Source organism: Cantharellus anzutake, assembly GCF_015039405.1.
Source record: "Cantharellus anzutake strain C23 chromosome Unknown EI90scaffold_42, whole genome shotgun sequence".
In the NCBI taxonomy this organism is placed as follows: Eukaryota; Fungi; Basidiomycota; class Agaricomycetes; order Cantharellales; family Hydnaceae; genus Cantharellus; species Cantharellus anzutake.
This window is the reverse complement of record NW_024066992.1, coordinates 261429-288524: the sequence shown is the minus strand read 5'-3', so window position 1 is coordinate 288524 and position 27096 is coordinate 261429. Positions and strand designations below refer to the sequence as shown.

The 27096-nt window shown below is 48.0% G+C and overlaps 5 protein-coding genes across 5 annotated transcripts; 4 read left to right on the top strand and 1 right to left on the bottom strand.

Annotated features, from left to right (window-relative positions):
- Window positions 1–3837: 3837 nt before the first annotated feature.
- Window positions 3838–4380, top strand: EI90DRAFT_3018267 (uncharacterized protein; the record flags this gene model as incomplete). Its single annotated transcript, XM_039057213.1, has 1 exon — window positions 3838–4380. One exon carries the CDS (start codon window positions 3838–3840, stop codon window positions 4378–4380), a length of 543 nt encoding a protein of 180 aa, XP_038913375.1.
- A 7408-nt stretch (window positions 4381–11788) lies between these two features.
- On the top strand, window positions 11789–14953 carry EI90DRAFT_2928786 (uncharacterized protein; the record flags this gene model as incomplete). Its single annotated transcript, XM_039054972.1, has 2 exons — window positions 11789–12844; window positions 12899–14953. The coding sequence occupies 2 exons, from the start codon at window positions 11789–11791 to the stop codon at window positions 14951–14953; spliced, it is 3111 nt and encodes a 1036-aa protein (XP_038913374.1).
- Window positions 14954–14992: 39 nt separating this feature from the next.
- EI90DRAFT_2928640 (uncharacterized protein) lies at window positions 14993–15589 on the top strand (the record flags this gene model as incomplete). Its single annotated transcript, XM_039054966.1, has 1 exon — window positions 14993–15589. A coding segment is annotated over one exon (597 nt), but the record flags the coding sequence as incomplete, so codon positions are not given.
- Window positions 15590–17667: 2078 nt separating this feature from the next.
- Window positions 17668–23631, bottom strand: EI90DRAFT_2975197 (uncharacterized protein; the record flags this gene model as incomplete). Its single annotated transcript, XM_039055843.1, has 15 exons — window positions 23344–23631; window positions 23192–23288; window positions 23055–23128; window positions 22815–22998; window positions 21662–22764; window positions 20722–21591; window positions 20627–20667; window positions 20482–20571; window positions 19852–20433; window positions 19630–19801; window positions 19506–19578; window positions 19252–19446; window positions 18140–19184; window positions 17928–18087; window positions 17668–17876 (listed from the first exon to the last, which is right to left on the bottom strand). Exons 1-15 carry the CDS (start codon window positions 23369–23371, stop codon window positions 17668–17670), a joined length of 4923 nt encoding a protein of 1640 aa, XP_038913372.1. The 5' UTR covers window positions 23372–23631.
- Window positions 23632–24905: 1274 nt separating this feature from the next.
- EI90DRAFT_2975196 (uncharacterized protein) lies at window positions 24906–26721 on the top strand. Its single transcript, XM_039055842.1, has 7 exons — window positions 24906–25243; window positions 25292–25405; window positions 25461–25498; window positions 25553–26016; window positions 26082–26226; window positions 26283–26345; window positions 26409–26721. The coding sequence occupies exons 1-7, from the start codon at window positions 25050–25052 to the stop codon at window positions 26618–26620; spliced, it is 1230 nt and encodes a 409-aa protein (XP_038913371.1). The 5' UTR covers window positions 24906–25049; the 3' UTR covers window positions 26621–26721.
- Window positions 26722–27096: the final 375 nt, after the last annotated feature.

The window sequence follows — 27096 nt, the reverse complement described above, 5'->3', positions numbered from 1 at the left end:
GATGAATCATGGGAAAATATACAAGATCCGGTTTTTTAGCATTTTCTCCTCTTCTGATGCGATCAAAAACTGTCCGCCCGCGCCGGGGAATACTCTGTCATATGGTATTCGGTCCGCCAGACTTCTGGGCGCCAATATATTTCCCTTGAGTCACATTACTTTTTGTAAGAATTAGCAAATAAATATATATGAATTATAAGGTGTTTCGCCGTTTGAGCAATATCTCCGTCAGTTTTGAAGCTTTTAGAATGAAACAAAACCGTGGATAAAGTTAAGAAACAGTTCTTTCAGATGGTAAAAAGATTACAGTCAAAAGTTTACTGGTTCCCGAGATATTCACATTTCTTTCCCAATGTTCCTTCTTATTCTGCCGTCTATGTGCTATTTTCTTGTTGTAGGGATATATTCTTTGAATATTACACCTATGCCAGGTTCTAGGCATGCTTGTAGTAGATTAAATCTCATGCTACATGGGTGTAGATAATTTATAATGATCTTCTAATGTCTGTCCAGTCTCATAAAGATCATGAGATCTGTTAAACGTCTGAACTTGTCACCTGTTCGTTGACTATTCTGATAGATCATTGTTTTATTCTTTGAATATTATTTCTCCTACATCGCATTGGGTTTGTACCCGATGCAACACTTCTATTCCCGAACCCTTCATTTCTACCATGCGGTCCCAAGCCACAACTATCACATGTATATACAATATTGTATTTAACCTACATGCAAGGGGGGTAAAGGCTTCCCCAGCCTTTTACCCCCCATTGATAAATACAGCTTCATACAGTGTACTTCAGTGGACTGGGAGTGTAAGGCAAAACCTGACTATCGCGAGATCACTTGCGAACTCAACCTTTAACAACACTTACAACCTTGGACAACCATTATGTGGGCCTTTATAGGGGGACCTCAGGATGTTGTCACAGGGATTTGCCGGTGTACCATAAATGAGCCAAATCCCGCGATTCTACTACCCTCAGCAAGCACCTCACATCCATCACATGTAGCCTATATCCCCTCACACTCCTTACACACTTTCCTATTTTTCCTTATTTTTCTGATTCCATTTCCAGTGGCTAGAGCCCAATGTTTCCACTTCCTTATCATCATGTGTGTCATATCCATCCCCGGCCATCGACTTCCGATCCCTCTGATCCCTCCAATTATTCCTGCTCCTTCTCCACTAACCTCAGAGCTCCCGTATTCCGCAACTCCCTCAGTACCCCTCGATGGTCACCACCCCCTCCTTTCAATTTATTACCTACGCCTCCCTAAGTACAGAGCCCCAAAGACTTCCGGACAGCTCCGACGTCCGCTAGCGCACTCCCGCCTCCGCTGGGCAATACACTCGCCTGCCCTGCAGAGCCCACCTTCGGGCCTATCCCTCCTTTCCATTTCTGGGTTATCGCCTGCCTTTCCGTTAACCCTGTAACCCGACTTGTCGGTAATATTCAGTCAGCTAATGTTTAACCCCGTTAGCTCCACTCCGTTCGGCTCCGCCATTTGCGGACCCGTCTTCGCTGTAACCATATATATATCCAGCTTGTACATAGGTTACACTTCAGTAATAAAATCGACTACAGTCATTCACCCCTCAATGAGACACACCCCCCAATGATAAATCACCACATAACTTCCGAGCCCCCCCCACCCTTTGTGATGAGATTTGGCATGTATATAAGTCATTGCTAGGACTACTTATGTACCGAGTTTGATGTCAAGCGGGCAAGAAGTAAAGGAAAAAATCGAGGAAACATAGGGAACTTGGGTGTGAGGAGTCGCCATGCTTGCAACTTAACCACTCCAGTTTCATTGCTCTCTTCATCTTACCAATAGCTAGCCAGACAGCTAGTGAGCAAAAGGCCAGTGTTACACGTGCCAGTATTTGTTTGTTTTGATGAGACATGGAACCTAAGTCGGAAGCATGTTTTCATCCGTTACCCGAACAATCTGTAAATTAAATCACCATTCCCACATCCCCCGACCCCAATATTGCTTTGCTTGCTTCTTTTGACAAATGGTCCGGCATGCCAACTCTTTGGAGCGCCGTAGGCAGCTTGCAGCTGAAGCAGCAGAGCTGCACATGTGGAACACCGTCATTTCATATAGATCTCAGGTCCTGGATGCAACACAAAATCACAAAAAAGCTCCCAGCACCAGGGAACATGCTTCTAATTGTGATGTTTCCTATTCTACATTCATGCGGAGGCTGAGTGGTGGGAAAAGTCAGCTCAAGGCCTCAATAAACCGGTCATGGCTGAATCAGATTGAGAGTGACACCCTGGTGGAATTCCTTCTCCTTATGTCTGACCATGGATTCCCTGCTACCCGTGATCGTGTGAAGGAATATGCCTTGGAAGTTGCCCAGATACGCCACCCAAACCTTACTGGGCTCGGTAAAAATTGGGTTGACAGCTTTCTAGTACGCAACAAAAACCGACTTGATGCCAAGTGGAGTACCAACCTTGAAAGTATTCGGGGTGGTGCTGTAAATCCTGCAGCTGTGCGACACTGGTTCCAGCTGTTACAAGCTCAGTATGACCATTTCAAATTTAGACGTGAGGATATCTACGCAATGGATGAAAGCGGCTTCCCATTTGGGACAGGACAAAAGGCCAAAGTCATTGCACGCAAGATGACAAAAATAGCACACATTCAATGTGATGGGAACCACGAGAATGTGAGCGTGATTGTAACTGTCTGTGCAGATGGCACTTCAGTGCCTCCAGTCGTCATCTTTAAAGGGCAGAATGTGAACTCCAAGTGGTTGAAGGACAATCCTTTGGAGGCCGCGTGAGTTTCTTATCCATAATATCACTGCACATGCTTATACTTCCACTTTCTAGGGTCACTGTCTCAGAGAAAGGGTGGACAGACAATGAGATTGGCCTTGATTGGCTTCAAACTCTTAATGCTGCTACACAGGGAAAAGCCGCTGGCCACCCCCGTCTTCTCATAGTGGATGGACATAACTCACACTACAGCCTTGACTTTATAACCTATGCATGCAACCACAATATTGTCGTTATATGTTATCCTGCACACACAACTCATGTCCTTCAAGGACTTGATGTCGTCATATTCTCCCTCTTGAAGTGGAGCTTCTCTAAACAATGGGACGCATTCAACTTGCAGAATTACCCCAAAAAACTGAACAAGTCATCATTCTTATTGGTCTTTGGCCATGCATGGATGGAGGCCATGAACTCAACTCACATTATCACCAGTTTCCGAGTGACTGGTGTCTACCCTGTTAATCCATCCATCATCCACCCTGAACAACTTGCTCCAAGCATTGAACATTCCACCCGGGGAGACCTTCCCCTCCCTGTGACCTCACCTGTTAAGCGCATTATGCACTTTCATGGTCAGCTGATGGCCCGTGTGTACCAGCGCGATGATACCCCCTCACCGATGGATGACTCGCAGGATGTTCAGATGTACCTAGGGGGTCATGATGGAACATACAGCAAAGTGGATAATAATGAGTGTGACGGACCGATCATTAATCCCTTATTGTTTGCTGTGTCTCAGACAACACATGTCCGCACGCCACCGCAACCTTCTGGCTCAGATGCTGCAACAGTCAACGCTTGTTGTCAAACTCCTACCTTCCCTCCTTCCTACTCTCAGGCAAAGAAGCGCGCTGTTGATGACCTGGAACATATCATGTCATTCTCCTCATCCTCAAATTCTATCGTATCTTCCTCACCTCTTTGTTCAACCTTCAAACTACCCGAACGCGCATATGGGCACCTCAGCGATCTTCCTCCTATCAATTGGGATCTGATACATGATCACAACTCAGAGCACAAGACTCACCCTGAATTGATGAAGGAGATCAACGAAATGCGACACGAGTTTTGGAAGGCAAAGACACTGGTAGAAAGAGCCGTTAATGTGGTGGATGCAGCAAATGCCCAGTTGGCATTGGGAGGAATGTATGTGTCTAAATCACAGACACAACTTCTAGCACGGGAGGAATTGGAAAAGTCAAAAGAGAAAGAGGAAGGTGGACGTATCAAGGGAACGTTCGGCCGCGTTGTGACACATGAAGGTTTTCTGAGGGATCAAGCTGAGCACACTCAATGGAGGCTGGATGAGGCCGAGCTGGAGAAGCTGAAGGAGGAGGCCAAGGAGGGATGGAGAAAGTTCAATGAGACACAGAAAGCAGAGGTGGCGAAATGGCGAGAGGAAAAAGCGCGCTTAGTTGCGCTCAAACAAAGAGTGCCGGCAAAGCCATCGGAAATCCGAATGAGGGGTTGGATGGCTCAGAATTATCCACAGCTCCAGCAGAACAAGCCCCCTGCAATGCTGGAGGTGCCAGGGTGTGCTGAACAAGTGGCTGATGGGGTCAGCGGGGGTCCAACATGAGCGTGCGAATGCACTGTCACACTCTGTCACAGGATACCACTGAGGGGTGAAAGTGCCCATTTCATACTCACTCCCATACTCACTTCATGACAGGACTCCACTCAAAATATTGCCGGCCACTGATTCATATTTACGTTCTTCATGTTATTCAAATTTATCAATTTTTTTCATGGAACTTCGTTACACTGAGGCCCGGATTAGTGAAATCCGCACCATTGGGGGGTGAATCACTGTAGAGTTTACCCTCTTCAGTTCTGGTGGCCAGTTAGTAAGTTAGGGCATGGACGTGTTTACTAGGCACAGCGCTCCTGGCATAAGTCGCTGAGGCCGAAGCCCTCCGTCATGGAGACACTCCTTCATCTCGACCCGGTCTCTGACAATGTGATGCTCTTTCCTTATTTGTTTTATCAGACTCTTCCGGGACCTGCTGTACAGTTTGGTAGAGAGTTATCAGCACCAGACTCGACTGGACCAATATACCCATTCAGACCTGACCCTCAATGAGATCCTTATCCCCCCTCTTTCCTGTTGTGAGTCTAGTTGGATAGACCTGTTACAACAATTGCATGGGGCCTAAAAGGCCTTTTTCACTATAAACATCCTAGGACATCCTGGCCATTCAGTTTCATTCATTTGTTGCAAATGTCCTCAAATGTCCTAATTCAGTTTGATTCAATGGTTGCAAATTGTCCCAGAATGCCATACTCATCCATCCCATGGTCTGTGCACATGCTGACCACTGTCTAGAGGAATGTCAACACTGTTTCCCACAGTCTGAACACACTTTACATAGTTGAATAGCCCCTTTGAATAGCTTCCAGAATATATATTTTGAGACTGAATTGACCAATAAATTATTGAGAAAAACGCAAAATACTGGATGTGTGGTGGCTGTCCAACTTATTTAATGTCTGTGCACAATGCTGGTCACTGTCTGAAGGGGTGTCAGCACTGTTTCCCATGGCCCCAACACATTTTACACAGATAGATAGCCCTTTGAATAGCTTTCAGAATATATATTTTGAGACTGAATTGACCAATAAATTATCGAGAAAAATACAATACTTTTTTGGACACGAGTCTTTGGGTTAGTGTGGCTGTTCAACTCAATGTCTGTGCACAATGCTGGCCACTGTCTGAAGGGGTGTCAACACTGTTTCCCACGGCCCCAACACACTTTACGCAGATGGATAGCCCCTTTGAATAGCTTCCAGAATATATATTTTGAGACTGAATTGACCAACAAATCATTGAGAAAAACACAAAATACTTTTTGTCTTTTGGGTTAGTGTGGCTATCCACCTCATGTCTGTGCACAGTGCTGGTCATTGTCCAGAGGGGTGTCCAGACTGTTTCCCATGGTGTCAACACACTTTGCATAGTTGGATAGCCCCTTCAAATAGCTTCCAGAATATACTAAATTGACAAGCAAGTTATTGAGAAAAATGCAAAATACTTTTTTGGATATGAGTCTTTGGGATATCAGTGACCCGAAAATTTCAATGACTTTGATGACTGTCAGTGAAATTTAGTGGCCCAACCACTATCCCAAAGACTCACATCCAAAAAAGTATTTTGCATTTTTCTCAATAACTTGCTTGTCAATTTAGTCTCAAATTATATATTCTGGAAGCTATTTGAAGGGGCTATCCAACTATGCAAAGTGTGTTGACACTGTGGGAAACAGTCTGGACACCCCTCCAGACAATGATCAGCACTGTGCACAGCCACACTAACCCAAAAGACTCGCATCCAAAAAAGTATTTTGCATTTTTCTCGATGATTTATTGGTCAATTCAGTCTCAAAATATATATTCTGGAAGCTATTCAAAGGGGCTATCCATCTGCGTAAAGTGTGTTGGGGCCGTGGGAAACAGTGTTGACACCCCTTCAGACAGTGGCCAGCATTGTGCACAGACAGTTGAGCAGCCTGAGGATTGTCATGGGAAATCAGATTCAATTGCGGCATTATGTTTTGAATGTCTACTGTAAGGAGTGGTAACCCTGCCCCTTATTTCCCATTACACAATTGTATAATCATCTTGTATTAAACATGTATATACAAAGTACATACAATAGTGTGGGAAAGTGGAAAGAGCAACTTAGCCTTTCCTCCCATACTGTTGCAAATAATAACTTCATACAAGTTACTTTTGTTGGCAGCCTGAGGAACTAGGCTAACCAGGGTTGGCACCTACACCAACCCCTTACCTCTACCCTGAATAATACAAATTTGATTGAATTACAGAAGCATTTGATTGAATTAATGAATCATCCCAGGACATCCACTAGTAAATACCCCCTTTTAGGCCCATTTGAAGGCCAAACAGCCCCCCCTCTATAGACCATCATGAGATGGCTGACTAGGCTGTGTAAGGAATGGTGGTGGTTTATATTATTCCTTCTTTATTCATTGTTGTACCTCCTGTATTTACTTATGTATTGTCTGGAGTTGAGTGAAGGGACTTCACTCTTCCCCTCATCATGTCAAAATACAAGTTCTACACAACCCACATTCCAACCGTCCCGAGAACTGAAGAGGCACCAAGGTCAGCACCTACACTGACCTTACACTGTACTCCAACAGGGCTATCCAACTATGCAAAGAATGTTGACACCATGAGAAACAGTGCTGACACCCCTGTCAGGGCATACACCCTGACCTAGCCCACACCCGCACTCGCACCCGCATCCGCATGCACACCCGGCCGTTGCACCTCCCGCGTGTGCCCTGTGCCGGACGCTCCATGCGGCCGGATGCCCCGGGCCCCAGGTCTCGGGCCTCATGTGACTTCCGGATATCTCCGGAAGTTTTCGATTATATTGGGCCACTGTGGGAAGGTGAGAAGTTAGCTTCCTTCTCACCTTCTTACCCACAGCAGGCAAGTTGTACACTACTTGCCTTTTATCTATTCACCTTCTTACCCACAGCAGTGTGCCCTGGACAGGGCTGTGTCCCTTTAGGTTGTGGGCCATGGGGGGGGTCATGGGGACCCATGAGACGTCCCCTGACAACCCCTTCAGACAGTGTGTCAGGGCAACTGCACCTGACCATACAACTGTCAGGGACAGCTCTGAAAGTGGTGAGGTCCCGGTGTGCAGGACTCAGTGGGATGAATAGCAGCTATGCGTAGCAGCGATCCCATCGTGGGGTGAGCATCCCCAACCACTTAGTCTGAAGTGGGAATGTGAGAAGAAGGCTACTTCTTTGGTTCCCACTCCAGCTGTTATTATATACATGCGGGGTTGATCACATGGGGTGTGCCACATCACCCTCACACACAGCCATGGCTCTCCAGGTGTCTCTGTGGGAGATCCCGAGAGGGTCCATTGCAGGTGCAGGGTGAGTGCAGTGGTGATGACGGCGATATAGGGATGGTAAGATACAGGAGGGGAAATGGGCATGCACCCCGGTGATACATTGAGCAGCGGGAAAGGTGGTCCATGTAAGAGAGAGAAAGAAAGGAAGAAGAAAGAAAGAGGGAGGGAGGAAGATGTGGTGCAGAGCAGGGAAGCGGAGCAGGGAAGTGGAGTGGGGGTCAGGCGGGGCATGTCGGGGTGTGCCCTGACAACAACCCCAGAACCACCTTCCCTAACCTCCCCCACTTCCCTCATCTTCCCATCTTTACATATCTCTCACAACTACAGCCTGCATGCAAACCCGCAGGAAAAATCAGGTTGGCTTCTACCCATAGTCACATTATGAACTGTACAGTACATTTCCCTTTTATAGCAGCCAAGCAGGGAATAGGGAAACTTACCCTTCTTCTCAACTCACTCCCTGCTTAGTCCTTTCAGTGAGTTTGAGGAGCTGAGGACAGGGTCTAGCACCCAGGCACCCAGGCACCCAGAACATTGCACACACCCAGCCCTGAGGCTGGGCTGTCCTCTAGTGAGGACTGAGCCCTGACACAGTGGCTGTAAGGAAGGGGTGTGTCATATCCATACAATCCCGACCTCCGCTCCGGGCTCCTGGAACTCCGAACTCCGACTTCTGGAGCCCTATTTCCCTTCCATCACTTTCTCCTTGCCGACTCCCAAGAGGTTATCCCACCTCCGGCTCGGACACCACCTTCGGTCCGACTCCGGAACATTCCGGGTCCAACCCCAACCTCGACACCTTCCAGACGAGCACGCAAAACCTATGCTCCTGACTCCGGACCTCCGCTCCGGTATCCCGTTCACGTCTCGTCTCCGGAACCTCCGGTCTTAGCTCCGACCTCGGACTTTGACCCCACCTCCGCTTATACCCATTGTATTGGTTAGCTCATTCCATTTAATTACCTTTGCCAATATTCCGGAGTTTAACCTCCGAGTTCGGACTTTCCGGACTTACTCCGGACCTTGCAACTATTGCATTGTCCATTTCAATTCCGCTATTCTCCCTCATTCCTATTTGGGCTGCTGCTTCCTTTCTATTCAGTCAGCTAGCCATTCCCCACTCCCAACCTCCTTCCTTCCTCCTTGGGCCTTGGCCCTTCATTCCTCCTTTGGGAAACACCATTGAGTCAAACACTTGACCCTTGGTGTTGTTCCTCTTTCCATCTCCCTTTGTCTCCTTTCGTCCTACCCTTGTTCCTTTTGATTCCGGACCCCTCCTTATATACAATGTACCTAGTAACTTGTAACCTCAGTCCGAAATCGACTGGAATTCCCCCCCAAGAGACTTTCCCTCTGCTAGATCCGAAATTAGGGACCCCCAGGACAACCAGCAATGGCACAGCGCTCCACCTGAGTCGCTGAGGCCGAGGTCCTTCCATGCTAAGTCTCCGATTCCATTCCGGAGTCGTCCGAATCCCCGCATTCTAACAGGGTGGTGATTTACTTATTCCTTTATTATTCCTTGTTGTACTTTTGTATTTACATATGTATGGTGCGGAGTTGGGTAAAGGGTTCTTTACTCTTCTCCACACCAAGTTGAATACTAAGTTCTATACAACTTAGATATCAACTGACCTGAGGACTGAAGAGGCACCAAGGTCGGCACCTACACCAACCTTACAGTGGCCCAACTGTCTATACATATGTTAGATGCAGCACATAACATTTATAGGTGATAACACAAAGGGATGTGTGGCATAAGGACAAAGTTGGGAGGCAAAGGGCATCAGAGCACAATCCCCAACATGACAAGGGGGGTGCAAAGGAGTGGCCAGAATAGGAAATTTGTACATGTGGTCTCAGGAACCTTAATGCATAATATATGGACATTCTGGGAGTTGAACTGCAGAGCCCTGCATAGAGTGTGTTACCATTACACTAAATGCCCACATTACAGTGGTTTTGTGAGAAAGTGGCAGTCAAAAAGTGAAAGGGTATTGAACCCTTTCGTAAAAAATTGATTGACAAAATGGGTAAATATTCGGGATTTTTATTTTCAATTCTGTGGCACAGTCGCAAACTGAATAACTGGGGTCTGGACTATACTTCATAGAGGCTGGTAACCTGCCAAGGTCAGAAAACCTGCAAAACCCCTCTGAGATGAGTGCAAAAGGAAATATACATGTGATCATGGCTGAACAAAAAATTGATTTAGAAACCAGCCAACGACCATTGCCTACATGTGACATTATTATGTAATAAATATTCATTGCATGCGGTCTCATCATCCCCTCCCTGTTATTCCCCAACCCAACCCAATTACCAAACTAAAATTATTAATTACCATTACAGCACTTGTGTATTGTAGAACATGCTTGGAATAGGGTTTGTTTAGTGCAGTTAGTGTAGCATTGCTTATCAGTGTTATATATACATTGAAGTCATCCTTGTGCAATAACTGTGGCAAAAAAAAAATCCACCAAGAATGAATTGAACCTGCACAAGCAGGGGAGGGGGGAGACAGGCTCATACACAGTGCTATAATCCACTAGACCAAGTAGACCTCACATGGATCCGGTCCTAAAAGTAATATATAAAGTGTTAATTTCAGCCATGGATCCGGGGTTGATCACGAAGTCAAAAGCCACCCAATGTACATTTTTCATGACATTGATCACCCCTTGGAATTGAAGTTTTTCATCTTAAAAGTTTTCTAAGGGAGAAAAAAAAGAAACACCATCCAGGACTCAAATCAAGACCCATCCACACACAGGATTGAAGAGGACCCGGCACCAGCCACTAAGCCAAACCACCATCACTAGGGACCTTGACCAAACCATATATATGTACAGTTAAACTGGCCTCACAATTCCCTCACCCCCCTTCATCCACTATTTTTTTCTTACTGCACGTGTAAGGGATGGGTGGTGGAGTGGTGGTGCGCGCTTTGCATGCTTACTTTATTTGTTCTTTATTCTTTGTATACAATGTAAACAACTGTATTTACATATGTATGGCTCGGGCTCGGGTAAAGGGTTCCAAGGGGGGTCACTTAGGGAAATATCTCACCCGATGTCCCTTTTCAGGTTTCAGCGGCTTTGGAAGGACCCCCCTCCCTATTCAATTCATTCGGGGACTGCCGAGATACGGCAGTTGCCATTTTCTAAATTTAGTTAATCCAACGTGTTTTCCTTGCACTTGGGAATACCCCTGCTTAAAGCATGGATTCATGCAGGAAAAAGGTAATTTACCAAGTACATACTCCAAAGGGACTTGCGGGATGACATTCCTATTTAGACCTGTGAAAAACTTTCCATTCAATATTCCGAAGTTTGTCCCAAGTGTGGAGAAAACATACTTTTAGGTCTAGGTGGGTCAACAAATATGTTGAACCACATTGGGAAGACACGGTGCCATGAAGCCCAAGAGGCAAAGAGAAAGAAAGCAAAATCTACCGCACAAGCTGCATTAATGGAATTATTTTTCAAGAAAAAGCAACCCGTCCGTCCAACTGTCACCCCACCCACTCTAGTCAATACCCACCCAGCTGAGGGCTTAATGTCATCCATGACATCAGAGTGTAATACCCAAGTATCACCCAACCCATCAAACGAAGCAGTGCTACCTCCCTTGCCCTTGTCACGGCTCAAGGATATTGCTTTACACCTCCCTGACACCATCCCACTGGCCATTCCCTCTGATAGCATTGCAACTCTCACTGGAGATCCCGAAGAAATGGTGTCAAATCGACAGTTGGAAGACCCTGATGAAGACCCCTATGAATGGTTAGACAAAGCTCTCAATGGTATTTGTGGCGAATATGCAAGACAAAAAGGGCTCCTACCACTAGCAATAAAAAGAGGGCCAATGGGATTACCTGGGCTGTGTCTCACACTCCAGTACTTTGTTGGAAATAACCTAGTGCCAGAGGCCCTATTAGAGACACGCATTAACAATCTAATACATGAGGCCGAGAAATTGTGCGTTACCATTTTTCTCCCTATGCACGCAAGCTAGGAGTATGGATTAACTGAGCTGTAGGATACCTATTGATGCAATTATGGGTCCTTCACAAGAAACAATTAACATGCCTGGTAGTAGCCAATCTTCACATCCGGAACATGCAGCACAGCAGTGGCCACACCCCCCGGAGCGCAACTTGGATGAGGACCAACCACTCCAGATAATTAAGCAAGTCTGGCCATGCCGAGGTATCAAGATAGAGTTTCCTGACGGGAAGAGTCCCTGTGCTGAATGGCCATGGGAGGAGCAGGCAGAGCTATCAATGTCATGGGATGTCCACATTCAGGGTGGCATACTCACGGTGTATGCCCCAAGCTGCTCAAAGTCAACAACTCAGGCAAGCGGACAGTGCCAGAATTGCAGGACACTCCAAAATAATCAAAGACTCTGCCGCATCCGGAGCCGCATTAACCACGGCATTGCAGAAACTACCCCATACAAATACCTCAGTACATCAAGGCTGATTGAGGTTCTTCGGCGAAAGGATCGTCAGCTTGACTCCCTCAAACTACACCGCCTTAACAGTAACCAAAAGCTTGGCTTACTCACAAGTTCAAACTTGGATTACAGGCGATTTGTTATGGCAGTGAGCGAGTGTAGTGCTCCTCGCATCAATCATCTTGTTCACTCTGCACTGCGAAAGAAGCATGGGATCAATGAAATCATTCGACTTATTGGAAGAGCTGCAATGGGAACTTACAAGCCCCGATATACAGAAGAAGAACACCTGATGAGTGTTGTGCTCTATCGCCTCGGGGGTGCTCGGGTAGCGGAGTTTGCACATGCCGCACTCGGAACACCAGGTCTGACTGTAACACGACGGCACTGCACTACATCAATCCTTGCATCACCAGCCTTCCCAACTCTAGATGAACTCACATCAAATATTGCATCAGCATATTCGATTGACGCTCCATCTGGCAGTCGGGTCACAGGCCTCATCTGTATGGTTGATGAGATAAAGGTCGAGGAAACATTGGACTGGTGCTCACGTACCAACAGTGTCATTGGATTGTGTCGCGAACACTCACAACCTATGGCACATGTCTTCAACAACATTGATGATGCACATCTCATATTTGATGACTTGGCCAACAAGAAGGTCCACTTTGGTACTGAGGTACGTCAACAGTGGAAAGCCTCAGACATACAGGAACTCAATCAGAAACAATAGGCCACAGTCGCAGCAATAGGAGCACTCACCAGGAAACATCGTGAATACATTGCACGCCCCTTCCTAATCAGTGCCACATGTAAGGGTGAAGATGCAAGTAAACATGCAGAACTTCTTCACGTTGCACTGAGAGCTTGTAGCCGAAAAATGGACACAACAAAGGGAAGGGTGTACTGCATTGCATCCGATGGTGAATCCAGACGGGGAAAAGCCCTTGTCTCCCTAACAGAGCGCTTCCTGCTTTCACCATTGTCCCCCCTCTATGTGCACTTAGGTGGTCTTCCCCTCTTAAATCTCATGGTGGGAGAAGATGAGATAACATCCGACAAAGACTACAAACATGTGATGAAACGACTTCGACATACACACCTCCGTACCAGTGGTGTCTCAATTGGCCGAGTCCAAATAACACCTGCAGTCCTGCGATCCCATCTAGAGGCCAACGGATGTTCTATTGCCCGGATCAACAACCTACTGAATGCAACAGATAAGCAAGATGTAACAACAATGCTGAACTTAATGCAACTTATCTGGTCGCTACCACCACCGCTTCCCACTGACAAACCAGTCCTTCAAGAAACCTGTATTGCACTTAATCAGCACTCAAAGCTCTTACGATATCTGATCCTTCCCTATATAAACATAGAACTTAGCCTCTATGAACAACTCAAGTTCCTCAGTGCAGCCGCACACCTCACATATATTCTTTTCACTCACCAAAATGCTCGCTCTTCATTCCTTCCCTTGCCGCTCTACCGTGACATCCAGATCATGGTAAAAAATGTCTACTTCTGCGTCGCAAAGGCCAAACGGGATAATCCTGATGGGGAATTTTTCATAATTTTGCTGGGCACTGATCGGCTGGAATGGATCTTTGGCCTCATTCGGTCTCAAAATGGAAGTGATGTGAATGTTAGCACTTACAGTCTCTCTGGAAGAACCTCCGGTGCTGTGGAGTGCCATTCGATCCTTTCACAACGGCCAGAATGGGACCGGGGTCCTTGCCGACTTCGGCTCCAAGGAGTGAGCGGGGGCGCCGGGTTTGAGCAGAAAGTGGATCATCTAAATCCAGCATCGTGGAAGGGAGACGTACAAGTGTCTGGTATACAACTCGCATCGGCATGGAAGGCAGGCCGGTACCTTATTGAAAGTGACCATGAGCTTGCACCGTTCGAGCCAGTGGAGAAATTGGCCAGATGCGAGTCAAGTCTGGGTGCTGACCTGCTGAATCCATTTGGGACAGACGCCTATGAAGAGGTGGAAAGTGAGGAGATACTTGATCCAATGCCACAGCAGCCTCAGCAGTGCACATCGACTTCGCCTATGCCGTCGTCACTGGAGCTTGAGGAACTTGTTGACAGCGAACACAGCCGTCAGAATGGGCTCGAAAGCACAGTGGAAGTGGCAGATGGGAAGCATGTACACAAGGCAAAGGTTTTGCGTGAATTTACACGATATACAAGAACATCAAACTCAACTGACCGTTTGAGACGAGTTGCAAACATATCCCGCTTTGCGCCATCCTTCTCAATGCCAAACCACCACATTGGAGATGATTCAATCACAGAGACAGAACACATCTTGATTCAAGATGTGGTTGCGGTGCTCTTGCGGTGCGAAGGTGTCCCATTCCTGGGTGTGGCGCAAGTGAACTCAATCAAGATTGACAAATGTCCTCAAAGTGTCGTGTCAAAGGACTTCCTGAAGGAAGAAACAGTGTCTATCGGCATTCAGATTCTCTCCCTAAAGCCGTCAAATTCAATTTTACCTAATGGAAAGGAAAGCAACTGGGCCTGGAACCATGGGTATGACGGAAGTGTCACTGTTCCCGGAAAATTTCTTCAACAGATCAGTCCAGATTTGATAGAAATTCTTGAAGCAGACGCACAAAAGAAAACTGTGGGTTATGGTTTCCGTAGCGATGAACTTCGAGAGTTGGCAGCAATGATGCTTGGAACACTCTCACCAGAGGACATACGAAAGATCGTTGAGATCAAGCGAACAGACGACTTTCCTTACCAGCTTCACAGTGAGTATAACAGGCAGACATCCTAGGCAGCGTCGATCAGTGATTCTGTGTCCCTAGGCAAAGTGTGTTTTGCGTGCGAGGTTGAAGGGCCTGACCAAGATGTTCTGAGTAACATCAATTCATGCCCTCGATGTCACGCGATCTTTGAAACGCCACCCAGGCTGCTGGCACATGTTGCGGCCCACGTCTTATATGACCCTTTTGTCAACAGGGAGGATGAACCTTGTGGCCTCTGTCTGTCACCAAGCCCATTGTGCTGGATCGTCTTGAGGAAGAATAAGGAATCTTTCACCATTGATTATCCGAATTCAACCTGTGTAAGACTCGTAAAATTCTCCTATGCTGCTGCCAGTCAACCATCGCCCTCAAATCCATGTGCTAATGTCCCAGTCAAATGCCCTCGGTGTCCCAAGGGGGCTAACTCGGTGTGGAAGTATAATATGACGGCCCACTATGCCAAGAAACACTCACCTTTACCACCTCCACCCGAGTTTCAAATCTCAGATTTTGAGCTGGAAGGACTGAAGATGATCTGGAATGGCCGACAGGTAGCAAACCGAGCAGAAACTAGGAGAAGGAGATTTGTAGCGGCGAAGTTGGACATCTCTGACGCCCACAGCTCCCGCCTTTCCCTTCGGTATGTCTCACATTATATTTTATAATGGATTTAACATGGAACTATCTACCAGTACTACAGACTTAGAAGAGTCTCCACCGGAAAACTCACAACTTGTCAGTGATATTGGCAATAGCGGTCCAGATACGGCTCACGACACCTTGCCGGCTTCCCCCACCCAACTCCCACATGATCCAATTACTACAGCTGCAATGCTACACACTCCCGATGTGGCCGACGCCTCTGTACAACCAGCAACATATGCCAGTGGCCGCCCAATGCGTTTCGCACCCAAACGGGCTACCGGTCTGCTCATGTGTTGTACTTCTCAAGTCTCCCCAGCAGAGATCGAGGATGGCTCAGCAGTCGTTAGGTGTACTGCAGCTGGATGCGAGACTGTCTGGGTAAGTTCAGCATATGGGGAATGCAGCCGTGACTCATGAATATCCTTAGTTCCACAGGTTATGTCAAGGCCTCGGTACTTACATACCGCCAAATTGGACTTGTGGGTCCCACAATGAGCAACGCAACACGAAGCGGGCGCGGAAATAGAGTATAATCATCGTGTCTTAGACCTGTATATACAATATTTGAATCAAAATTTTTGACATGGCAAAAACTTGTTTCGACACGTCAAGCGGACCCCCCTCCCTAGCCTCGGCTTCGGTATTTCCCGAAGTGACACCCCTTGAAGGGTTCTTTACTCTTTACCCTCACCCCGATGTCAAATCATAAGCTCCATACAGCCTAGATCTCGACATTCTGAGGACTGAGTCAACCCAGGCCAGCACCCCAACTGGCCTTACAGCACGCAACTTTCTGTTGCCTTCCGTTAAATGACCCACAGTTATGAAGGTGCCCGGGCCCCTGCCCATGCGTCTTCACGCTTGCATCCTATTCATTTCCTTCATTGTAATTGGCAGATTCAAAAAAAATATCATCATTTTCATATTTGTGTAAATTCATCAAACACGTGATTTTTTGCGCTCATCTCAGAGGGGTTTTGTAGGTTCACTGCCAAGGTCTGGAGGTGATTTTCATGGAACACTACGGTATTTACTTGCAATTCCCTTGTGAGCTACTTGCCACATACCCTACTGCATCACCCCGATGCCTTGAGACCGATTTGCTCATTCTACAACCCAGACCAGCGAACTGGACCTGCAAATTTAATCATCGGCATCCGAGTCTCAGAAGACACAATTGCAGTCTTCGAAGACGCTGGAGTGATGGGGGTGTTTTGACTTGGACCATTGTTCTCGACCTCCCACTTGCACTACTTTTCAAGTTCTCCAGATGGCCCTTCAGATCACGAACTGATTCATGCCTCAGCACACTATTACCATTGAAAGTCCATTTCTTATGTCTCTCAGAAGGTGTGGCCATCTGAGGTATCAACTTTAGGACAGAAATCCCGTTTAATTTGTATGTCACCCCAATAGCCAATCCCCAAACCTCACGTCTAGCGCTGATGCGCGACAGTATCCAGAAATGCAGAATGGCGCGTATTCTACTGTATTGGCATATAATTTTTTGAATTGAAAAAAAAAAATCCCAATATTAATATTTACCCATTTTGTCAATCAATTTTTTACGAAAGGGTTCAATACCCTTTCACTTTTCGACTGCCACTTTCTCACAAAACCGCTGTAGGTGGAGGTGATTTCTAACAAAAGGTGCCATCTGGCCAAGTGGGAGCGGGTCCGGATTGAGTGCTTTGGATGTTTCAACACCCGGGTCTACTCCGCTTCGGGGACCACGGGTGCGGAGGCTTCTCCGCTTATGTCTGAGGATGAGTCTGAGAATGTTTGACACGTCAACTCCGACGGGCCTGAACTATAGATACGCAAGTTACTCTGGAAGCGATCTACGACTGAAGCTATGATAAATGGCTTAGCTTTCGAGAGACTCGCCAAGCACAAGGCAATTAAGCATGAGTCCAACGCGCGTTCCATCACGGAACTTCCACAAAGGTACAAGTGCCAATGCATATATTTCCAACACAGTACATCAACAGGAGTCAGTCATAAGGTGTGATTAATGTAAGTAACAAAATGCTTGTTGAAACGCAAAGAAAATGTAGAGAACGAGAATCTTTAGGTTGCGCCCTCTGACCTCTGCTGCTCAGCCATGATTTTGTCTGATTGATGAAGAACGAGCTGGGATGTCAGGAATGCTCCGTGTCCCGTCAGGTTCCAAGTTTTGGAGCCGCTTGTCTATTAAGAATTCGCTGTCCCTAACAGTCTGTGCCCATTTCTCCAAATAGTTGACTGTGGTGGAGGTCATCGTGACTGTACACGCTCCAATGAAGATTGCCGGATAGATCGTGCGAACTGTTGAAAAAGATTAGTTGATGCAACCAATACATCGAGTAAGTAACACACTGGACAGGTTGTCTGGGACTTCGACATGCAAAACTTTCGTTAGGGAGAAAGGTATGATCCCAGGTGCGGCAATCATGAGAAGGAGACCAGAAATCACGGGCCACACAAAGTGAACCATTGCATGATGGAAATCAAGGAAGGTAACACCATTGTCAACCATCTAGATGAATGTATTAGCAAGCCAGAAATAATGAATACGCGCATATACTCACCGCGTCCCAGGCGGCTACAATAGCTGGCGGATTCTGCAGTCGTGCCATCCGAAGGGCGATATTGAAGAGAACAAGACCAAGAGCCCAATCTTCCCAGATGTAAATTGTCGGAGCACGTTGTTCCATTGGGAACAGTCCGATACGAATAGGGAGGATGATGTAGAGTTCGACTACAAGAGCCAGAAGGAGGGGTATGATAAAGCCAAGCGCAATTGTCAGGACAGCAAGCTTCCCAATCCACACGACACCATGCCCAATCTCTGTATAGAGTGGATCAACACCTAGGGCCGTGGTGTCAGGACGCGCGTTTCCGAGCTGCCATGTAGCCCGCCACGTCTGTCGCAAGTCCTGAACCCCCTGATACTGACGAACAACAAAGCGTCCGAATGTGATGAGCGCCCAGAACGATGAAGCACCAATGATAAATGAGTATCCGTCATGCGTAGCATGACCAACGAGGCGATCCAAGAGCAATCGACCGAATAGGATGGGAGTGTCGACCGCGACAGTGGCGATGCCGACACTTGTGAGCCACAGATACATTATGAAAGCCATTATTCGATATTTGAAATTAGGGGGGAGATAGAGAACCGTATAATCGTCTGCTACAGTACGGTGGGCAGCAAGGGCAGCCGCATCTTGTACTTCAATGAGCCTTCTGCCTTCGTCGTCTAGCGGGTTGCCATTTTCGTCAGTGGTTACGAGCATCTGACGTTCATTTTCCGGGAACGCGATACTGTCACCAGCAGGAGCACGCACGAATGATCCATCGCGAACAGGGGCTGGTTGATTTGCTGCATGAACTGCGGCCCATGGTCTATTCCGGATAAGCGGAAGACGCCGCCATGAGAAAACTGATTGTTGCTCCTCTTCAGCAACCCGTTGACCAAACATGTATGAGGTGAGCCTCAGCTCATGTGCAGCGTGTTCCCACCAAATGGTCGTGGCCCGGACTAAAGTGTCACGAACATTGACAGATTCGATGATGGCTGGGGCCACAATGTGAAGAAATAGTAAATCGATTGGTATTTCACTAATAGGGTTCCTATTCGCAACGATAGTCGATGAGAAATATGTCAACCAGAGTTAAGTAGTTCTGAATCATGACTTACTTTGCATCCCAACGCAAGGGAAGAAGCATGTGAAATGGAGTCCAGAAATAACGCAGATAGTAGATCGCCGCGCCTACTCCACCAAGAATTACGAAAGAATACATCAAAGCGCTCACACCTAATTTCCTCAGCTGAGAAAGGGCGGGGCGGTCGAGAATATCTCGAATGGGATGGAACGAGGGGTCAGCAGGATCTCTATGATCATGTGTCATTGCATTCTCGAACATGATTCCCAACGATATTATTTAACGTACTTTATAAACCACATGGCACCCTTACGCATTAATCCTCGACATGCCGCGAGAAGCATTGCAAATTGATACATGACTGCGAGAGCTGACATTCAGCGTAAAACAAAGGACTCGTTAACAGACTCACACATGGTGCCAAGCATCCAATGGAAGAAGACAGCCGTCAAAGGGACACTGGCACAGTACTCAAGCCGGGTCCATATTGTGGCATCCTTAAAGAGGGGCAAGGTCGAGATGTCCAGTATGATCCCGCAACCAAAGGGGAAGACAACAAGCTCGATTAAGATGAACACTGCAACCTGTCGACTGATGTCAGACTCTGAGTCGACGCCATCAAGGGTCGGCGTACCTTCACAACTATCAATTGTTGTGTAATGGCGCTTCTTACGAACGTTGAAGCTCCGGAGTATAGAATCCCGCTTGCAAGGAAACTACCTCCGAAACCAAGCAAGGCGACGTAACCTAGGAATACAGAAAAGAGCTGTTCACTTGGTCCAGCCCCAGTTGCCAAAGCCTTCCATCGAGAGGCCATGACCCGGCCATAAGCGCTGTAAATCTCCCTGGCCCATGCCCGTCCAGCTAAAAGGGCGGTCTTTGACTGAACCGGGATGTACGATTCAAAGTGATCCGATAGTCGCATGAGCAGCTGGTCAATGTGGGAGGTCGAGTATGCGAGAGGAAAATTTTTCGAACCAGCGGACGCCAAGATTTGCTTGAGTCGGTTAGAAACATGGTCGTAGATGGAATCCAGGCGGACTGCTGAATCCGGGGTATGAGAAGCCCGAAGCTTCCACACCTCCGATAATACCCCGAATAGATGCGTGGATGCTGGGCGAAGGAACCATAGGAACACGTCCACAATAGGATCCGTGGCAAGGCGCACGATACGAATTGGTAAATGAAGAACAAATAGCAATCTACGTGGTTTCATCTAAGGAAGTTGAGTTAGGAGGGAAGTATCCAACTCCATGCTGCTTACTAGGTTGAGAGCTAGTGATCGTCCGATGGTGAAGGGAATCCAGACAGCTCCACCGATCGTCATATCCAAAATGAGGATAATCAACGCGACCTAAAAATGCACCCGGGGTAAGCAGACGCTCGTACCAGAAGACTTGAATATTCACGTTCTGGACAATTGCCAACAAAGGTCCGCGCATGCCGACAGCTAGTACACGCGAATCAAGTTAGTTGCTCGTCACGCAGACGAATAACTATGCACCTTCAAGGAGGCCATCCATATCATCTTCCCCTCCTTCCACCATTTCCGCTTCATCATTGTTCGGAGCGTTGGGTGCGTTAGCATCCCAATTCTGTCTTGCCGCCTCATTATCGATTTGTTGTCTTAACCGTCGCTCTTCATTCGCAATTGCTCCTTGTCGCCTTTCTCGAATTCCATGGTGTCCAGGGACGGGTAGTTGCTCTTGTACATCAATGTCATCCTCCTGCGCTAGGGGGCCTCTCTCCATCCCCCAGTCGTCATCTTGATCGTCAATGTCTGTCTCCTCGCCACCCTCCGGAGCATCCTGTGTGGAAGTTGGAAAATAACTGGTCGCGAGATCGAGATCTTCTGGTGCGCGATACGTAGCTTTCCCAAAATCAATCCCGCTCGGTGTCGTCGCGTCACGTAATTTTGACGATGCAGGGTGAGGTGACGCATGCCCAAGTTGGGTATGAGCCCCATGGGCAGTGGGGAGCGGGGATGGCCGGGCATGCGATGGCCGCGGCGATGGTGGCGGAAGCTCCTCGTTGGGGGTCGTAGGAGGAAGATGCGGGCGCCGTGGGATGGAAGCGACGTGATGTGTCGATGGCCCAGGCACGAGAGAATCAACGTGGATCGATGATGGTAATGAGTCTGGTATAGGGTGGTATGAGGATGACGCCGAGGGGGATCCGGTCTGGCCCCAAGAATCCCAAGAGGACGTAGATACGCGAGCTTCGCGGGCGAAAATATCTGACTCGTCGTCCTGATGCAACGCGCTAGGGTTCAGAGGCGGAGGAGAAAACATGCTCTGTTTTTGATCACCCTCATCTTGAGGTTTCTCAGCCAGCTTCTGTACCCATCGAGGGGTTTTGACCTCCCAGGTGGAACCTGTGCGTGTGAAAGTGATGATGTTCAGCAAGGCCATCCACGACACAACGAAACCACATGAGACACCTACGCTGGTCATCGTGACTTGAAGATGGACTGGGCGGAAGAGGAATCATAGCTGGATCTGAAGGGAAGATGGGAGGTATGGAAGAGGCCTCATACGGGAGGTCCAGTGATCGCGCTTCTGGAGAAGGAGGCAAGGGAATTGAACATGCTAGAACAAACGCACTATACGTGGCGGGGAGCTCTTTTCCAGATGAAGTCGTGGTAGATTCATCCACGTCTGAAGAGGAAGCCGTCGACGCAAAGGAGTATCGGGATGAGGTAGCGAAATCTGAATTCATTTCGATCGTTGTATTCTCTGGCCGAGCAAAGTATCTTTCCCATTCAGTTCTCATCCGGATACGTTCCAGTTCGGGATTGGAACCTGGTGCGTAATGATCCTGCTCAGGTTCCGACGGATGATCATCCAACAAATTGACATCGACGTCATCGGTTATTCCGGTGGTCCCGCGGAGCCTTTTCAGCTGCACCCGCCGGCGGCGAGGGACACCTTGTTCAGCGAATTGGGGATGTGGAGCCATAAGCTGTACCTTGGCTCTCCGCCCAGCGTGATGGTGGGCTACGCGCCCCAGGTCATCACGGACTGGTACTGGTGCGCCGTCGGCCTGTTCTACCCTTCTTTGTCCAAGGTGTCGTCCGCGCTCGAGTCGTCGATTCAGAAACCTGAATGCGAGCTCTTCGCCTTGGCCTTGGCCCTGAGCTGCGGGGAACGCGACGACATTCTCTGGCTGGAGCTCTCCTTGGTTTACGTCGGGCTGGTCCGGTTGGTGGGGATCCTGGCCTGCAGCTGCAGGGCGAGCCTCCTCCGCTCCGTCAGGTACCACAGGCTCCCCAAAAATTCCAGGACGAGCATTCTGCACAATCCATTCACGCAAGAGAAACACGGCAAGGAATAAAACGATGATGAGGGCCGCAATGATTTGGCCGGTGAGAATATCGCCCCATACATCGTGGAACACTTCGCTCTTTGGCAGCTTCGATAGGAGGGTAGTGAGGAATAATCTGTTGTCTGAAGATGGTGACGATTCAGAAGCAGTTAAGTTGGCAGGGACATTCAGAGGTGATGGGGGAGACAAAGAAGGTCGTTCCTCGCCATAAGTCTTCCAAGCACTTCGAGAGCCATTAGTCCACGCAATAGAAAAGAGACGGATATGACACACATATGTTCACCAGCCCAGAAATAAAGTCTCCACACCCAAACTGTGGTATAAGGCAGGAAGGCCAGCCATATTGTAGCAATAACGACAGTCCTCAAAGCAAATAACTTCCAATGGAGCACTTGAACGGCCAAGCGACGTATGAAAAGAAGTGCAGGCAGCCTCTCGGGCATATCTGGGTCATATACTTTATGACATGAAATTGGCATCTCAGTGTAGATGGCATCGTCATATTTCGCGCACCTTTCTGGAAGGCATACTCAGTCTTGCACACATCACAGCTGCCTTTCTTGCTGTGTTGTAGCCAGGTGGTTAGACTGAAGCACGTAATTGGCTAACGTGAGCTGCGGGATCCCAACGACAAAGGAAAGGCTACGCACCAATCCTGGTGGATGTATCGAATAGTCCCTGAACATCTGCATGGATGAAATAAGGGCTCCCCAGGCTCTGCGGGCCCACTGCAAATGCGGCAAGTATCTAGAGTGAACTCGCGCTGAGGATTCAAATCTTGCGAATCGAGCGCAAGTCTTACCAATCTGTTCTTCCGGACTAGTCGCCATGGAGAGTGACGGGTCCCTAGTATCTAAGCACCAATATTAAGCAGTCCAGGGGTTGGTATTCAGGCACACGACGATGGGGTTTACCACCGCACGGAAGCAAGGTAGTAGAACGGACGTGAAAGTATAGGATAGCGCCGCCTAGCAGGGCGTATATGCCGCAACTGGGGCAATCCTGGGATTGTGTATGAAGGTAATGATACGGGGCAAATGTAGAGCACTAGTTGGCCCAGAGTTGCAGGAAAGATGACACGTGAGTTTGGCCGCCCGATTCATTCAAATTACATAATTGATTTCGTGTACTTGATTACAAACTGCAGCCTTCGAAACCTTCTGCGGATCCTTGCGGGCCTGTTTGGAACTTGACCTGAACTGTGGCCTCTTCTTATATAGGTGGTTCTGGGCGAGGAGCCATCTTCGCGCACATATCTTATCGAGTCCGGGAGACTAACCACTCGCAGGCCTCTCGAATCAGGTAATACCTCGGAATTGTTGGTCGTCTACCTTCTGGCTTGGCGTGTGTTTTTTGCTTAATACTTGCTATGATCTCCGATTGTGGATAACTCGAACAAACCTTGTTCAGTCCGGCCTAGCTCGACCAAAGCCAATGCGGCGTCCGAATCTGGGTTCTATTGATAGAAGTCAACCCCTTGTGTAGCATCGTGAAGACGGCGGCCACTCCAATATTGCAGAAAGGATATTTCAGTGTTCAATCATCACACAAGTACTGTGAGTGGCGTGACTGAGGAATTTATCTAACAGTTCGTATGGAGCGAGGTGAATTCTGAGGCATTTGAATTCTGTCTCGAGGACGCGACGTTCGCGCATTTGACTTGCGCATCACTGTGACTCTGTGTGTGTAGTTCATGGTCCCGACCTTCATTCGTGGTTAATAATAATAATGGAAGTAGCCTCGCCGGGGCCCTTGTTGCAAAATTAGTCCGTGTCCATCCTGATTTTTCGCCGAATCCGAGGATCATGCGTGCTGCGACACCAAGTATGTATCCGCAAGTATGTTATGAGGCCTCAACGGATCGGATCCCGAATTGGCATATGTCCCTGTCCGGTTGACGCAATAGGGGCGGTGGACTCTCCTGTTGGGAAAATATGGTACTTCCGGAAAATCACTCTAAACATTTTGAGGATCTCTTCAAATTACATAATTCCAGAATCCATCAAGTACTGGGGAATTCTTCCATGAGGATCAATGATAATAAGGGTAAAGTTCTGAGGACTTCCCGATGTTCCAAACATTTTTGGGTCGAAATGCTCGCTGGGAGTCCTGTTGAGGAGATCTTGGTCAGGAGGATCAGCCTTGCATGCTAATATTATATAAATCGGCCAGCCCGCTAGCTTGCACACTTAAAGTAATACTTAAACACAAGTAGCTTTGTTGAGCGAACGGCCTGAGCACCTACATAAAGCACGAGACGGAGCCACAAAACAGGGAAACCGGCCCCCGTGACTACTGCTCATTCTCAGTCACACCACGAGTGACAATTTAGGCTGAATAATTCTGAAATATGATTGAGTCTGACGCATTGAGTTTTTTTCAATTCACTTTGCAACATCCTCTTCTGTCAAGAACGCTGTCAAGAATCGCACCGTATCTTTATACTCAGCGTGTTGGGGTGCACCTTAGGCTCTTAGGCCACTTGTTCTTTATCCCGTTTCCCTCAAAATGTCCACTGTGAAAGACGCAGTCTCGAAACTGACAAACCGTCGCGTCAAAGCGATCGCGCCCTTGATTCCACCCCAGATCCTCATGGAGGACTACCCCCTAACTCTCCGAGCAGCGGATACGGTACTCGAAGGGAGGAGCCAGGTAGAAGCGATTCTTAGAGGGGATGATGATCGATTACTTGTTGTGGTCGGGTCAGTCGTCCAGCATGGAGGAAAACATTCAATAACCGCTTTGCCTAGGCCGTGCTCTGTACATGATGTCGAGGCTGGTGTTGAGTACGCCAAGTCCCTGAGAGCCTACGCGGAGACTGCAAAGGATGAGCTCCTCATCCTCATGCGAGTCTACTTTGAAAAGTGCGTTGTGGGCTCAATTCTTGAGCATCGTTGATATCGAGTCTGCTCAAATTAGGCCCAGAACAACTGTTGGGTGGAAAGGTCTTATTAATGGTGAGTGGAGGTGCATCATCTTAACTCTCCCAATTCATTCATTCCCCAACGTAGACCCTCTAATGAATGGGTCCTTCAAAATCAACCTCGGGTTGCGAACCGCCCGAAATTTCCTTTTAAACATCACGTCTTTGGGACTCCCAACAGCTTGCGAGTTCCTCGACACCATCACTCCCCAATATATTTCCGATCTTGTCTCCTGGGGCGCTATTGGGGCCCGCACCACCGAATCACAAGTCCACCGCGAACTAGCCTCGGCACTCAGCATGCCTATCGGATTTAAAAATGCAACAGATGGTGGCGTGGAAATAGCCGTTGATGCATGCCGCGCCGCAAGGAGCGGTCATGTCTTCCTTTCCGTTGGAAAGGAGGGCTTGAGCTCCATTGTTGAAACCGAAGGTAACCCAGACACGCACATAATCTTACGCGGTGGAAAAAGTGGGCCAAATTATGAGGCCCAGCATGTAAAAGCCTGTGTGGCGAAACTGAGCAAGGCGGGATTAACTGAGAGGGTTATGGTGCGCAAAATCATTTTCGTGTCGTGTCTAAAGTACTGTCCTTATATTCAAAATTCCCCTTGTAGATCGACTGTTCCCATGGGAATTCCCAGAAGATTCATCACAATCAACCTAAAGTCGCTGACAACATTGCCACCCAGCTCGAAGATCCCGACTCTGAAACCGCCCATTCGATCATGGGCGTGATGATCGAGAGCAATTTGGTGGAGGGTAAGATATCCCTGCCCCCTACATTGAGGAGGATCGGGGCTTAAAAATCATTTTAGGGAGACAGGATATCCCGGCTTCCGGTCCATCGGGTTTGAAATATGGACAATCCGTCACCGATGGTACGTTCCCTTCTTCATTAGCAAACCGATCACTTAAAAAAAAACCACACACATGCCTTCTAGCTTGTATCTCCTGGATATCGACGGTGCCAGTTCTTGACCGTCTCCGACAAGGCGTGAGGGCCCGTCGTAGGAATAAAAGGTTGGTCTATGAAAGGAGCGTGGAAGTAGTTGCCAAAAGTGGGACCACTACTCCAATCTTCCCATCGCCCGATGGGCAGACGAGTGTCCCGCTCCCTAGCGGTGCTAATGGTTTCGCAAACGGAGTCCATTGATCCTCTCCTCGACGATATGTTACTTGTCCAAATGCCATGCTGACCCTGTATGTACGTGTATATGCAATATCTACATGAATATCATTAGTCTTGAGTCCCTCTGGAATTGGTCTCTGCTCGTGCTCGGTGCAAACATAGTCGTATTCGCATTCGTGGTGTCCGCAGGGACTGCCCATTGACAAATGCCGACCCGAAGACTCACCCACAGAAGCTCTTCAAGCACTCACGTTAACAATTATGTCCGAGACTAAGTGGAATTAGCGACCTGGTCACCAGGAATACCCGGGTCCAGGATAAAGAAGGGAGGGATTTCAACATGGTTGAGGAGGCAATAGACCGACTCCCCCAGCGCGCTGACATGATGCAACCAAAGCAACCGAAGCCTTCCAGGCCAGAGCCTCACGAGCCACCACAAACTTACGGACGGATGGAGGAAAGCCAACCCAGCCCTGGCCCAGAACTTTACCTCTGGACAC